The 15,743-nt window shown below is 37.6% G+C and overlaps 1 protein-coding gene across 3 annotated transcripts in view; it reads right to left on the reverse strand.

Moving 5' to 3' along the window:
* The window catches only part of SNTG1 (syntrophin gamma 1), an 886,518-nt gene that overhangs the window by 255,325 nt on the left and 615,450 nt on the right, over positions 1 to 15,743 (reverse strand). For all 3 annotated transcript variants that reach the window (XM_027042820.2, XM_027042821.2, XM_053208542.1), the window contains 3 exons: positions 10,418 to 10,475; positions 9,563 to 9,606; positions 9,430 to 9,471 (listed from right to left, as the gene is read on the reverse strand). In XM_027042820.2, the coding sequence (XP_026898621.1) occupies positions 9,430 to 9,471; positions 9,563 to 9,606; positions 10,418 to 10,475 (144 nt within the window). The remainder of the gene's footprint in view (positions 1 to 9,429; positions 9,472 to 9,562; positions 9,607 to 10,417; positions 10,476 to 15,743) is intronic.

Raw genomic sequence — 15,743 nt, forward strand, 5'->3', positions numbered from 1 at the left:
ATATTGAAGGGGTGCCTGGGTGGCTCAGTCAGTTAAGCCTCCGACTTCAGCTCAGGTCATGATCTCACAGTTTGAGTGTTCAAGCCCCCTGTCGGGATCTGGGCAGACAGCTCAGAGCCTGGAGCTGCTTCAGATTCTGTGTCTCCCCCTCTCTCTGCCCCTCCCCCTCTTGTGCTCTGGCTCTCAAAAATAAATAAACGTTAAAAAAATATTTTAAAAAATCAAATACTGAAAAATTCAAAATAAAAAAACAAATACAAAAAGAATAAAATTTAAGGACTTAAATTTTCATTTGCAAAATTTACTGCAAAGTTACAATGATCAGCAGTGTGATATTTACATCAGCATACACAAACAGATTAATGGAACATAATTAAGTACCTAGAAATAAACTTTTATGTTGAGCGCAATTCATTTTTAACAAAATTGCCAAAGAACCTGAAACTGGCACATCTGGATACCCACACGACCTTATCTCACACCATATATAAACATCAGCTCCAAATTGGTCATAGACTTAAATGCAATACGTAAGACTATAAGACCCTCAGAACAAAACAAAGAAACAAATCTTCATAGCCTTAGAATTGTTAGATAAGATGGCAAAAGCTGCATTCAAGTGATGAAATTAAAATATCCATGAGCCGAACTTCATGACAATCAAAACCTTTGAGATTCAAAAGATGCAATTAAGAAATTCACGAAATGCACCAAGACTGGGAAAAATATTTGCAAATTATATGTTTGACTTGCAGCCAGAATGCCTAAAATAAACAAACTCTTCAAAATCAGTAAGTCAAGTAACCCAATTAATCAAAAATATCTGGGAGTATCATAAACACACAAAAAGATGTTCAATATTCTCAGTCATTAGGGAAATGCAAACTAAAATCATAATATTATGCCACTTCATAGGAAGCATACATATGGAGACTCGCTTTCTTTTTTCTTTTTCTTTTTTGCTTGGCATTTCATTTATATTTGAAAGTATATACACCAAATGCAGATACTTTTCTTGTGTCATTCCTTTGAGAACAGCCAATTCCTTTATTCTATGTTTTTTCTTTCTGAAAGTTCTAGTGTTCTGATGTTTGAATTCCTGAATAGAATACCTCTCATATTTTTTTTGTCTTATTGCCTACTTGTTATTTTATTCCATTTTGACCATTTCCCAACTTTATTTTGTAATCCTCCTACACTCTGTAGTTCTTTTTCAATGTTTCATCAAAGTTTTAACATCTTGTTTTTTTTCTGAACATGTTCCTTTTATATATAATGATGGCTTTAAAAAATTATAGAATACTCTCTGGCAGTTCTCTGAAAATATTATAGTATTGATCCCTCTCTCTGGCTTTTTTTCTTGACTCCTGTGTTGTCTGTTTCCTTCATTTCTTTTTCCCTCCGCTTTAGTTGTTGTCTTTGATGTGGACAAGTTTCTTCAAATATCAGTGATCCTTTGGTATCAGTCAACAGTTAGGAGTCAGGCACTGAAAAGCGAATTGATAGCTTTGGGTAGACGATGCATGGTTACATCCACTAGCGGCCTGCGTTGTGGAGTTACTAGTGGGAACTCGGCCTTCAGTGGCACAGTCCAAATGTATTATTTGTGGGTTATTTCTCTTAGATCAATTTCACCATAAATTTTACCTGCCCCCTTAGTGGTAAAAAACAAAAACACACAAAAACAAACAAAGAAACGAACAACACCTAGCTGCCAGTGTTCTGAGAGTTTAGGAGAAAGGCAGAGAAGATTGCTGTTCCTAGTATCTATCTCACTTTATTGTGGTGCAGAACCTCCCCCCGTGCCGTCTGTTGTGCCTGGGCCCAAATACTCACTTTTGCCGAATTCTAATTCAATCTCCTGTCCTTGGCCATAATACCCCTGCTTGCTCTGACTCCTATCTGACTCTGTGAAGTGAATTTCTGCTAGACATTGACTTTCACTTCGGCTTTCTCAGTCCTCCCAGGACAGTTCCCACGGAAATGAAAATCTGCTTTCTATTTTCAAAAAAATTATCAACAACTCTGTTTATTGTCATCAGAGTTGCAGGAGGGGAAAAAAAATTAAAACATCCCTGTTAACCCCAGATCTCTGCACTTGCTTAAGACTTGTTCAGATTGCACATATGGGGGAGGTGTCTTTGTTCCAGCTGCTGTAACCGAACACCACAGACTGGGTAGCTTCCAACAGAAGGAGTTTATTTCTTACAATCTGGAGAAGTCTGAGATCGGTATGCCGACATTGCTGGGTGAAGGCCCTCTTTGGGGTGTAGACTCCTTTTATTCTCACGTGAGGGAAGCGGGTAGCTGGCTCTGTAGGGCCTCTTTTATGAGGCCACTAATCCCATTCATGAGGCCTCCACACTCACGACCCAGACACCTCCCAATGCTAGCACACTGGCATTAGAATTTCAACATATGAATTCTGGGGAGACACAGGCGTTCAGACCAGAGCAGAAGGCCCTCGATTTGTCTTTTGATAGATAATCCTGAAGGGGTCAAATATGCTTTTTTTCTATGCTATTTCGATATCTAAAACTAAGAACCAGAGGAAGTTTTCTAGGAATTTGCTTATATACACAACATCAGGACAACTGAATAAGGATAGTTCCTATGGCACAATTCTATAGCAGCTGTTTTCGGGCTCCTTGACATTCTTAAGAATAAAGACACATATAATAGGATATCTTTCTGCTTTAGAATTCCCCAGATATCTGGGCGACCACAGGTCTTTGATCTTTAACTGGATCTTGGGTTTTCCCTTTCTGATTCCCGGATCTGCGTACTGCCCAGATTACCTTCGGTGGTAGTTTGTAGCATCTGGACATGTCCCAGAACTACTTCGGGCCATAGCCCTCCAGAAGCCTCTCGGGGAGACTTCCAGTAGCGCCCGGTGTAGACGTGACTTCTAGAAGGCCTCGCGCTACCACAGGACCACAAGTTTTCACAATATGGAGGATTCCAGCTACTGTCCCTTCATGATGAGAACTGCCCGCTTTGAGAGTGATTGATGAAACCACAACCCATTGTTTTTTTTACCCCCCATACAACTGCAGAACCTCAACCTCCATAAAAAATCGTTTATCCCCTGATGATTCTGAGTGTTTCCAAGAAATGAGTCTGTCCGTGTGTCCAGGGATCCATTTCTCTTTCTTTCTTCTTCTCTGGCCACCTCTATCAGATTCTTTTAGTCACTCTAGACTCTAACAAGCATCACTGTTTCTCCGGGACACAGAGGCTGTTTCTGTCAGATCCCACTTCCTTCCTCATGTAATGGTAGCCAGTGTTCTGGGAGACATTTCTTACAGGCAGCCAGGCATCGTTCCTTGTGCCCTGTTATTTTAAAGGCACTTTCTCCAAAACATTTTTCTTCAGGTTTGTTTTCCCCTAAGGAGTTACCTCCCCGGGGCACAGACAGTATTAACAGGACCTATGGGTGTCCAAAAGGAAACAACAACAACAACGAATCTGAGTAATTATGATAGCTCTCGGTATCACTTCTCGATTTCCACCATTTTTGTATACGCCTGATGTATACATAGGCGTTGCTTTCGGCATATCTCCACTCGCTCATGAAAGAGTGCCTGCAAAGGTGCTTTTTGTCCTTTTTATTCAACTTTAATGGACTTTACTTTTTAAAATGCTTTCAGGCTTGCGGTAAAACTGTGCAGAAAGTTCCTTGCCCATCTTCTCTCACACAGAGAGAATCTCCTCTATTATTGAGATCTTGCACCAGCGGATCAATTTGCTACAAGCGATGAGCACAGACTGATACATTATTATCAACTAGGGCCCATAGTTAGATTCACCACGGTTTACTATTTGTGTGGCACAGTTCTGCAGGTTTACCGAAGCGTGTGTCCAATAAAAGAATGGAACACTTTGGCTGAAAAAGATATTAAGACTGCTCTGTTTCAAACTCTCCACCTTGCCCACCACAAAAACGAGGGCAAGAGACTTTGAACTTTAGGAACATCACGTAGCTGAACAGTGCCTGAGACGCAATTTTTAGCTTAGATCTTGAAGCTTTTTTTCTCCTTGCCTTTCACTTTAATCACCTTGAAAACAAAATAAGTCAGTTATGTGAAAAGTGTATAATCTATATGTGACACATATGTCCCCTCATCATTCTAACCTGGGGAGCAGGAGTGACTGAGAAGTCTTTGTTGGAGGTGAGGAGTGGATATGGACACATGCATTGATGCGTCCCAATTACTTTGTCCCCTAGTACAACATGGTCGCCTGTCCTTGCTGCTGTGTATTCTCTGTGTCCATTGCTCTAGATAAAAACTGGCTGGGGCTCCACTACGTGACTGGTTTACCAGACTTGCCTTTGTTTCATTATTACGGGAGTTGCAATCGGGTCTTTAAGCTATGTCAGACAGCAAATAAGGATTTGATGAGAATCAGTAGCCAGGAGTGAAAAGCATACATTTAATTAAAGTGTGGCCTGTGCTATCTATATTCATACCTAATGAGGGACAGGCCTGTGGGCTTAGCAGAGAAGGAAGGCCTAAAAGTATTAATAAAAAGCTAAGTATGCAGATAAGGCAAGTTCTAGATACTTTATTTCCGAAATCAGCGATAGCATAAACAATATTTTGCATATTTTTGTCTTTGCATTTAAAGTTTCCAAAACTAGTGGGAAATACTAAAAGTGTAATTATTTCATGTATGGCTTTCCTGGGTAGTAGTTAACTGAAAGAAAAACACTGCTATAGTTAGAATTCTTAAGGAAAGTATTAATCTGTTAGATCTCAATACCTATTTCCAAACTGAGAACAAATGAAGAATTATTAGCGGTTAGGTAAAACATGATTTGCAACTCTGTGACATTTTAATCTTTTGCCAAGATGCAAGATGATGTGTGTTCCCAAATCACATCCTAAATATGTTCCTAGGTAACTCATAAAACCTACTAAACGGTTCCAATGTAAAAATTAATGCCTTATTTTCAGATAAGATATAGCCTTTGTAAAGTTATTTTCTGATTATTCTAAGCTAAAAAAAGAACATATTCTTTTTATTCTAATAGAAATTTTGAACTAATTTAAGCATATCATAATAATTAAAATGCTATTAAACAACAGTTTACATTAGTTTTATCAAAATTTGTTTTTATGGCATGAATATCAGATTTCAACTGATCAAGATACTCATTCTGCTCTTATAAGACACATATGGTTTTTTGGACTTTGTTTTAAAATTAAAAATTCAGAACAAGTTAGTTATTTGCATTTCTAATTATCTAATATTTGGTATCAGCAAAACCACAAAACCAAAAGGCAAATGAACCTCTTTTTTAGAACCCATAAATCTCAAACATGAAACCAGAAATATTTTAGAAAGAAACGTCTGGAATTATCTATCCATCAATTCTACTTTGCCTAGTGATGAGCTTTGCTGTTTTGAAAGTCTTATTAGATGAAATTTCAATTACACTAATAGATTCTCATTTCCAACTATCTTGATTTTAAACTCAAGATGCATTTTTTTCTGCTATAGATAGATCTTATTTCCTTTTATTTCTCGTGAGCATAAACAGATCCCACTGTTACATTTTGAAGACCACAGATAAATCAACATGTCCTTTCCTGCTGATTTTTTGTACACTCTCGCAGTTTTTAAACTCTACAGAAATGATGTTCACATAACAATAAAGCTAGAGACAAAGTTATTTATATATTATTTCTTGTCACACAAAGGACTCCATCTCAGTGTATTTCATGTAGATGATACTCAGAGTTTGATATATGATCAGTTTACCTGTTAATCAATGTCAGATAGATAGATAGATAGATAGATGGATGACAATCAACTTAAGGTGTCTAGGGTTCAGTGATAAGGTAAAAAGAAGTAGAGTTAATCTTAATATCAACAGTGGCAATACATATGGGTTTCCTTGAAAAAAGAATTGGGGGTGGGGCGCCTGGGTGGCTCAGTCGGTTGAGTGTCCAACTTCAGCTCAAGTCATGATCTCTGGTTCGTGAGTTCGAGCCCCATATCAGGCTCTGTGCACACAGCTCAGAGCCTGGAGCCTGCTTCACATTCTGTGTCTCCCTCTCTCTCTCCCCTCCCCTGCTCGCACTCTCTCTCTCTCTCTCTCTCAAAATAAATAAACATTAAAAAAAGAAAAGAAAAAAAAAGAATTGGTACATTAGGAACTTTTGATGTCTTGGGAGCATAACTCATGGACTACATAACACATTCACATCAAAGATATATAAATAGGCGCCTGTTCTGCTGAACAAGGAGCCCTAATTTTCAAACAGCTCTTCCCCTGTAGGCATGGGTGCCCACTTCACTTCCTGACTGCGTGTGGCGGAAGGAGCTTGGGATGCAGACCCCAGCATGCATTAGTACCCTCTTCATATGGGAGCTTCTCAGGGCCCAGGATGAATCTCAACAAGACACTGCCCAACACGGACACAGCAGTAACCACTGGGGGGCGAGTGGGGAAAAAAGGCCAGCAATATTATTTGATGGCATCACATAATACACAATTTTTCTTAGTTGCCAGATCTGTGCTAAGAGTTTCATACACATTATTCCCATTCGATCTTTATAAAAGGGGTTGTTAGCTTTCTTTTAAGATGAGTAACAGAACAGGTAAGTCCATTTGCCTGAAATTACAGTGGAAGGATTTGCATACGATTGTTTGTGAGTATGAAAGCCATCTATTCTGGACCCTGCCACCTTGCCACAATGTCACAGGCCAAGGAACATTTGGCACTTGTGCTAAATCTTTCTTCACGTGGAAACTTCGGAAGGGTCTCTTCTTCCACAAACTTCTCGCAAGACGAATGCCTTGCATGGTGTGGGGGCAGCCGAGAAGTGAATTATTGTATGCCCAGACTAGCGACATGAGACACAGATAGACAAATGCTTTGGTGATCCGATTCTAGGCATTTGGCTAATGAACTCCTTGTAAGTCCTTCTGGGTGCCCGCAGTGGACACCGTGGGATTCTCCTTCCGCACAGATCAACACACACGGAGTCAACACGACTCCAACACGGAAATCACATCTGTATTGTCGAAGGCATCCCAAGAGCAAAGCTAATGAGGGACCAGACACAAAATTTCTAGCCATGTCAATGAGTGATGTAGACGAATGGAAGGAAAGTTCTGTGCACCTACACCATATTGCCACACCTACTCAGTCTGTTTCTGAGTTTGGAACTCTGTGTGAATCACCGACTTGGAATCAGGAAAGTGGCATCAGCGTGCTATTTTAAAACCATCTACGTCCTCTGAGCTCGGTGCGCCTTTTTCTGCCCATTTGAGTGCATTCTTAAACATGTAATTAGTATCTCAGCTCCGCAGAGGTATAAGTCGGTGTATTTGCTTAGGTAATTAACAATGAAGACAAAAGCATCTAATCACTGTTGGAAAGTGAAAGATTGGAATTTAAGAATATTAGTGCCTGTTTTTCAAAGCTGATAAGGTTAAGCCTCTCAAAGAAGAACGGAAGTGTATTGCGAAGAGCCACATATAATTTGCAATATAATCCTACCTTCCTTTTCTTTGAAACACAATGAACAGCGTTAGGAAGTGGCATTATTAGCACATTCTAATCTTTCACGCAGCACTCATCGGCTTAATCAAAGCTGCAGGACAGCTTGTCTAAGCATGCCGCCTGCCTTGGAAGGGCAAATTGCCAACACGGCCCCGCCTAACAGCATGTGGTTTGAAAAGAGAAGGCGCTTGTTTCCGGCTCCCTGTGTCGTGAGTTTAAAATCAGTTTGTATTTTCGCGCAAAGACTGAAGTTAACATATTATTTGCTTACATGGCCGTATGTAACATTCGCATGTGAACCTGCAGAACGGAGTGCTCTCGGGTGTGCTCTCATTTGCCTAAAACCTGTCCTGAAACCCTGCTTTGTCTGTACGTATTTGTACTAAAGTCGAGACTGGAAATATCTTAAAGGACATTCACCACAGAGGGGCAATAGAGTGGCCTGGGTAAGATTTTGGAGAAGACAAAAAGGGATGATGATGACAAACCCTGCTTAGCTATCCCAAGTACGCACAATGGAGAACCCCCCCCCACCCCCACCCCCACCCCTGCCTTCGCTGCTCTTGGAACCGTGGCTTCTCGCCAAGAACAGCAAAGCTTGCCTCCTTGAGGTTTGAAACACACAACCGTATCAGAATAGTTTTCTCCAAATAGTTTTAACAGAGGAGTAATGCATTCAAACACAACCCTTGAGCATAAACGTTTAAACATAATTTCTCCTCCTTCCCTTCCCTTGTGAGATGCTAAAGAAATTCATTGAAGGCTCTAGGAATGCTATTTAGTCAGCTGCGACAAATATTTCCCAAGTGCCTACCACTGTCCTCTTCCTTTATGTCTCCTCACCATCCCAACAGAAGCCCTTCAACCTTCCAGCTTCTCCCAAAGGGTGGGTACAAGCCACCTAGGGTGGAACCATTTGGGCCAGGTGTTAAAATCCGCCCACCTAAAATTCCTAGGCCCACCTAAACTGAATGAGAGTATCTGAGGCCTGGGCTTCAGATCTGCACATTTACCAACATCCAAAAAAATAGATACATAAGTAACTAACCACAAAACACAACAACACATACACACACACAAAATTGGTGAACTTTCTGCTTTGTGCTAATTCAGTATACCTTAAGATTAAGCTCCTCTAAATTTTGTCTCTTTCCTTTTCTTTCTTTCTCTCTGTCTCCCTCTTTCTCTCTCTCTCTCAAACACACACACACACACACACACACACACACACACACACACACGTCTGTATGAGCTCTTCCGATGGACTCTGCTACTGTGTAAGATTTTACAGACATAAATTCTATTGTTTATAAGCTTTCTTAAAAATGTTTATTTATTTATTTTGAGAAAGAGAGACAGAGGGAGAGTGTGAGAAGGGGAGGGACAGAGAGAATCTCAAGCAGGCTCCATGCTGTGAACACAGAGTCCAATGCGGGGCTTGATCTCACAAATCGTGAGATCATGACTTGAGCTGAAATGAAGATTTGGACACTTAACGAACTGAGCCACCCAGGCTCCCCTGTTTTTAAACTTTTAAATATTTGTAAAGAATTAGAGATGCATTTCACCTAGAGATATATTCAGTGGACACTGACTGGTAGGGATTAATAGAAAACCCAGAAAAACATAACAAGCAACCCTCAAAGTATTTCTTTGAAGTACATTTCAAAGAAATGTTTCATCCTGGGTAGTACTCACAATTCTGTTTCTACTATGAAACACACACACACACACACACACACACACACACACACACACACACCAATTAAGAGATCATTTGAAAAATCTGATAGTACACTGGACCAATGTCATATCTACCTAATGAATAAGTTGAACAGTATTTAGCAATGCAATGAATCCTCATTGGCACATGGGAAAATCATGGTATTAAGAAAAAGTGAAGAAAACTTACCACTTCTTCATGTCTGCATTTTCTCACATTAATTCCATTTATCTGCAAAGAAAAGAAAACTGGTTTCACGTGGCCTATTGTGAATTGAATTTATATTTTGGTTGCACATAGAAAATTAGGGTAAAATTTATACCTGCAGAATCGCATCCCCAATAAAGAGCAGACCTGAAAGTTCCGCTGTGAAGAGAGAAAAGCAATGATTATGCATCGACTATTTTCTTCATACATATGAAAGAGTTTTATAATTAAATCAAAGCAATATTGATACAAGGGGGAAAAATAAATGTTTTATATAGACAGCATCGTAAATGATCCACAAGTAATAGAAATGCAAAAACAATCTTATGATTCCGCCCAGATATTGAAACACCTATTTCTGTTTAATCCTATCATTTCAGATCTTACAGTTGCCGAAAACTGGTCTCTCTTCTGGATGGATGACGAGATTTTCTCATGTACTTATCGTATTAAGGTATCTATGAAAAAGCTTGAATCTAGACATTCAGTCCTTCGGCTATGGGATCAGCTCTGGGTTTCCTTTTAAACATTAGATTGTCTTACTGATTTCAGTTGCTTTACATCTTTGGTGTGTTTTTGAGTGAAACTTCATGATAGACTGAGTAAAACTTCATATGAGAACAGAAAAAAATATGTATGTCAGGAACTGCCTATATTTGACAGGACTTGCTATCATTAAGTTTGTGGATATGTTTGTTTGCTAAATGAAACAATTGAAAAGCTATGTGGTCCCTGATTTATAGAGTCACACTCTCTCTTCTCTTTCCCCTTTGCTTTTCTGTGAAAGAAATATGCCCCAAAAGTAATAAAGGGAGAGCCTCAGGAATCAGACTCAGCCACTTACTGCCTGGTCATGGGGAACGTGGAGCTGGTCAATCATATCCTAATCTATAGTATTTAATCCGACTTATTCTACAGTAAGGATGGCTTACAAAGGAATGGTTACTATATAATTCTCTTAACACTTTACCTCTTTGCTCCTTGGAGATTTTTGAAATGACAACTGGAATATTATGTTCTGCTCCCCCCTGAAAAGAGAAAATCATATATTGCGCTTTTTAATTGCAAAAAATAAAAATGCAGGTTTTAATTAGAAAACTATACATGCAATGAATAGTCTGTGAATGGACACCAGATAGAATTTAAACAAACTTGTGGAGTTTCTCTACTCAGCATATAGTGCTCCCAAAAAACGTAATCTACCTGTTTAGAATTTCACGGTGATATCCAGTAACTAATAACAGTTGACTTTGAAAGCTTTTGTTTTCCATATAAAGATTGGAAGTGCTTAAATGGGCATTCTCTTCAATGTGTATCATGCTGTCCATTGTAGAAATTCTTATTTAGCATTCGAATACCAAATAATTATGTATTTACATTAACTGGCTAAGTTGTTCCAGGCTGCTGACCAAGCACAGGTCCCCTTGGATGCTAAGTAACTAAAGAGACCTTTACCTGCACAAAGTGATACAGAAAGTCAGACTGCATATGCATGATGGGAAAGGGGTCACCTACATTTCTTTAATTAATAGTATATTCCTCTTAGTGTGAAAGTATATATGAAACAATTAACAAAATACAATAAACTGGCAAGAACATTGTAGTAATTCTTCATCTAGTTGACCGAATGATATATGAAAAAAGAAAAAAATATGTAAGTTAAACTTATATGGAAGGAAATAAAATAAATCCCTGAAATGAGCACATAAAACTTCTGTTTCGGTATGACAGAGTTGAGAAGGTTGAAATCAATAGTTGAAAAATCAAATAAAGGCATTAAAGAATAAAATGTCAGGCATAAAAGAAATACAGCACTTTTAATACAGGATAGTTGCAAAGACAATCTAAAATCCCACTGGGTTTCTCTACCTTCAGAACAAGTAAACTTCTTAAGTATTTTTTTATTTAAGGACAAAAGTTATTTCAGAACAGATGTTTTTCCATGAATGTCAATTTTTAACTCTGAATTGTCAATATACTTAAATATAAGATGGGCAATTATTGTTGAGAAAAGTAATGACATTCAGCTTTTTTCTTGGAAAGTAGTCCCTTTTCCTTCTAGAATATCAAAGACATGTGATAAATAAAATACTGAAACCGTCTTACTCCGACTGAAATTCAAACCCAGTGCTAACTCTCTTGTCTCACTATTTCTCACCAACCAAATATTCAGCTTCCACCTTCACTAGCTCTGTAAAGTCTCTGACCTAAGCTGCATAGCTCCTAATTTTCCTTTGCCTTTTGGTCAGTATGCCCATAAGAAGCACTAATTGTGTCTAACGTGACCTCTCATCTGATCGAAGGATAGTGATTTGTGACTGATAGTGTAGTTGAATGAACGCTTATTTAACACACAATAAACACTGAATACAAGGTAGCTATTATCCTAATTAGTCTATCAATTAAGATTTATGAATAAAATTACATGGCATTAGAGTGGTAAATAAGCTTAGCACTAATCCATTCTAAGACCCTCAGCATTTACTATTTAGGGTTCCCAGTTCCCAATCCCCTATTTTTAATTCTATTCTTTCTTACCCATTATAATTATCAGCTTCCAACCTACTATTATCTTTATTCATTTCTTATATTTATTTGCTTTCTTTCTCCTTCCCCCATCCGTAACTAGAATGTAAGTTCCAAGAGGGCATTGAATTTTTTGGTGATTTGTTTCACACATTGATGTAAACTCAATGCATGGAGTAACGTCTTTCTTTTTTATCTTTGAAATGTTTGTTGATGAACGAGTGAATGAATAAATGAAGTCAAAAGCTTTTCCGGGACTAAGATAGCTCCATTCTTCAAAGCACATTGCAGAGTGAATGATTTTAAGTAGAAGCCAAGAATGTACAATGAATCGAATGACCATAGTCATAGTTGGTGTCCAGAGACACTTGGAAATTGGAAGGAATTTTAAGAACACATCTCCATTTCTAAGAAGAAAAAACTGGTTAACTGAGATGAACCATCCACCAATGAAGTTTCAGGTGGTAGAAAAAGAAGAAACAAACTCATCCAGATACTTTTTGGTTCAGATATGTGGGGGCAGAGAGTGACATTGTTTACGTCACTCTTCTCTGTGTGGCTATCATCAGAGTGTTTTTCCTTCAGCTGTTTTGCTTTTCATAGTTTTTTCTCCTTGCACTATTGAATCCAAAGATTTTCTCAGTGCCAAAGATTTTTCATACCAGTTACCATGGTAGGCCAGTGGGAAACCTCTCGCTGGGGTCTGCCTTGAGAAAAGACAGTTGGAATAGCAATTTCTGAGGGCGAACTCAGCAACCCCACTCATCTCTCAACACCAGGAGACTTATACCTATTTTTAAATGACAGGATATAACTAACACCTATTTTGTCAACATTTTTTTTTCTTTTATATGTAAAATCTGTCCTGAAATTTGAATGATTTGATTCCAAAGGTGGGTTTTTCGTTTTTGGGTCTTTTTAAATCAGACATTAAGAGCTCAGAAAGGATTCTTGATCTAATTGCAGAAAATTACTTTATTAATTAATTAAAGAGCAAATTTTTAGACAAAACTCGGGAGATAAAATTGGAACTTAAAATTACAGTACCTTAATTTATTGGATGAAATGTGAGAGCAGTCCAGCTCTATTAAAGTTAATTAGATTTAGTTCTGGACCTAAATGGGGAAATGTAAGGTTGTCCAGTCAAGAATCAAATAACGCAACTCATCCTATTTAAAATAGGTGATAGACTTCCCATTACACTTAGAATAAAACCCCCAATCCTCAGCGGTCCCCTGTCTTGTGGTCTCAGCCTGCCTCTGCCTCTTCATCCTGGACCTTCATCACTCTGAGCACCAAAGGACATCAATATATACTATCCCCTCTGCCTGGACACTTTTTTCTTTTACTCTTAACCTGGTAAACTCCTACTCAGATTCAAAATTTCAGGTTAAGGACCCCATTTATCAACGTCTGCTTACATGAAGTAATTCACTTCTGTAACACTGGATCTAGGCTATGATTTACATTTATTTACATCAAAATTTGATCAATGTCTACTTTCCTACTAGACTGTAAAGGTCCTGAGCTCCAGGCAGAGCTTCCTTTACTGGCTTCTCCCCAACCTACCCTTCGGATGGCTTGGGTATATGGCTTGTGGTCAAGTTTAGAGAATAAATGAATTCATTGAACTCTGTTGTTCCAGTGTAAAATCAAGACGAGGGAAAGTGAGGCAACATTCTACAATGCATCCCAGAAAATATTAAAACATATACCATTCAATGTATAATTAAGCTTATGGCTAACTTTATAGGAACCAGGATATAAAGTCCCATCTAAAACATTTTTAGTAGTATTCTATATAAAGCATTTGCCAATATAACTGTGAAATTCCACCAAATAAAACCCAGAATGTTTTCAGAGCTTGGGGAATCTTGCCAAACAAATATTTTCAGTTCAGCATTTTCATTATTCCAATCAATCAATCAATCAATCAATCATATTCTGGGATCTGGGGGGAAAAAAGAAACATAGACCCCACCATTATATATTTACTTACAGCAATAAAAATATTTGTAAACAGATAATAACAACACAGTAATTAAGGTTAAGAGCCCAATGAAGAAGTATGGGAAAAGCACCTAAAGGAATATAATCTGAAAGAATATTGGAAAATATCCTTATCTGTTCGATTGCCATGCTTATCTGCTAGTATCACCTAGTTTGATCTCAGCACGGATTAATGATCCTTCCCACATACTATATGACTGCCTTCATATGAAAGTCCAAAATAGAGACTGAAAGTACATTAGTGGTTGCATAAAGCTGAGTTAGGGCCATAGGTGGAGAAGGGGATGATAACTCAAGGATATGAGGGGGATGAAGTGCTCCAAAATTGACTATAGTGATGGTTGCACACATCTGTGAATATAATGAAAGCCACTAACTTATAAATGCGGTTACATTGCATGGTATGTAAATTACACCTCAATAAGCTATTTAATTAAAAAATGCTCTTTAAAATGATAGTCGGTCAGTGCTTTTAACTGATTCTTGGGACTAATCCATTATCTTCAACTTAAGCCTTATTACATGTCTGGTATCCTCCTATTTCTATGGTGGAAAGGTATATATCCATGTTGTCCCCGGTGGAAAGAGAAGAATCAGACTCAAGTGAAAAGAAAAAGGAACACAATGAGGAGAAATGCAACCATATGCAAACTAACATCAACAGTTGATATTTAAAGACTTTGCCCTGAAATCACTAATAAATTGAAAGAAAGAAATTTATTACACCTAGTTTGAAAACATAGTTTTATTGGTAAACTTGGTAAAAGTAATACCAAGCCCTGGATATTAAATTCTTTGCTTGATCCTGGACTCATTGATCCGTTTATTTTAGTTTTGAATAAACCATAACATAAATAATTTAGAAAGGAAACATTATTTGTGTTCCCAGGTAGAGAGTTTAGAAATAAAATTATTTCTAAATAATTTTCCATATCTATCTATATCTATATAATATATATAACTATATATTATATATGTATTTATCATATATTTTATATAATATATGTGATATATTATATATTCTATAATTACATGTTATATATTATATATATATTTTTTTTCTATATATTCCGGTTTCTATACCTATAGAGCATAGTTATTAAGAGCCTTCTCTTATTATTATTAATAATAATAAAATGTTATCTGCTTTAGGTGAAGTTTAGGCCTAGATCTGCCCTGTACAACAATGGATAAATTACTTAACCTCTTAGTACGTAACCCCGTTGTCTATAGAGGGATAGTGATAGTTACCTACTTTGCTAGATATTAAGGCCAAATGAAACCAAATATAAAGTATTTAGCTCAGTATCTGGGATTTATAGAGCAGTCGGTAAATATTTGCAATTATTATTTATAAATGATAAAATTTTAATAATAATTATAATTTCATTCTTGATTGTGCAAAGTTAAGGCTTCCACATAAAAAATCCCCTTTTATTGCAAACATTTCCTTAACGGACATAGATGGCAGAGTCGTGTCTGTTGAAAAATACTCCAGAAAACCTTTTCTAGTAATAATATGCAAAACACCCATCTCTAAAAGGTGATTTGTTAAATGACAATGACCAGAGGCATGATTTAATAATATGCAAATGTATGATGTTGTATTTGCAAAGATATGGAAGACAAATAAAAGGGACTTATTTTAAGGGGAGTATCCATAGAGTGATTCTCAAAGGAACGAGGCAAAAATACAAGAATATTGGGTCCTCTGATGCAAAACTTTGGTGATTATTGGGAATGTAGGTGTGGAGACCATG

This window comes from Acinonyx jubatus, chromosome F2 (assembly GCF_027475565.1).
Source record: "Acinonyx jubatus isolate Ajub_Pintada_27869175 chromosome F2, VMU_Ajub_asm_v1.0, whole genome shotgun sequence".
NCBI classification, from domain to species: Eukaryota; Metazoa; Chordata; class Mammalia; order Carnivora; family Felidae; genus Acinonyx; species Acinonyx jubatus.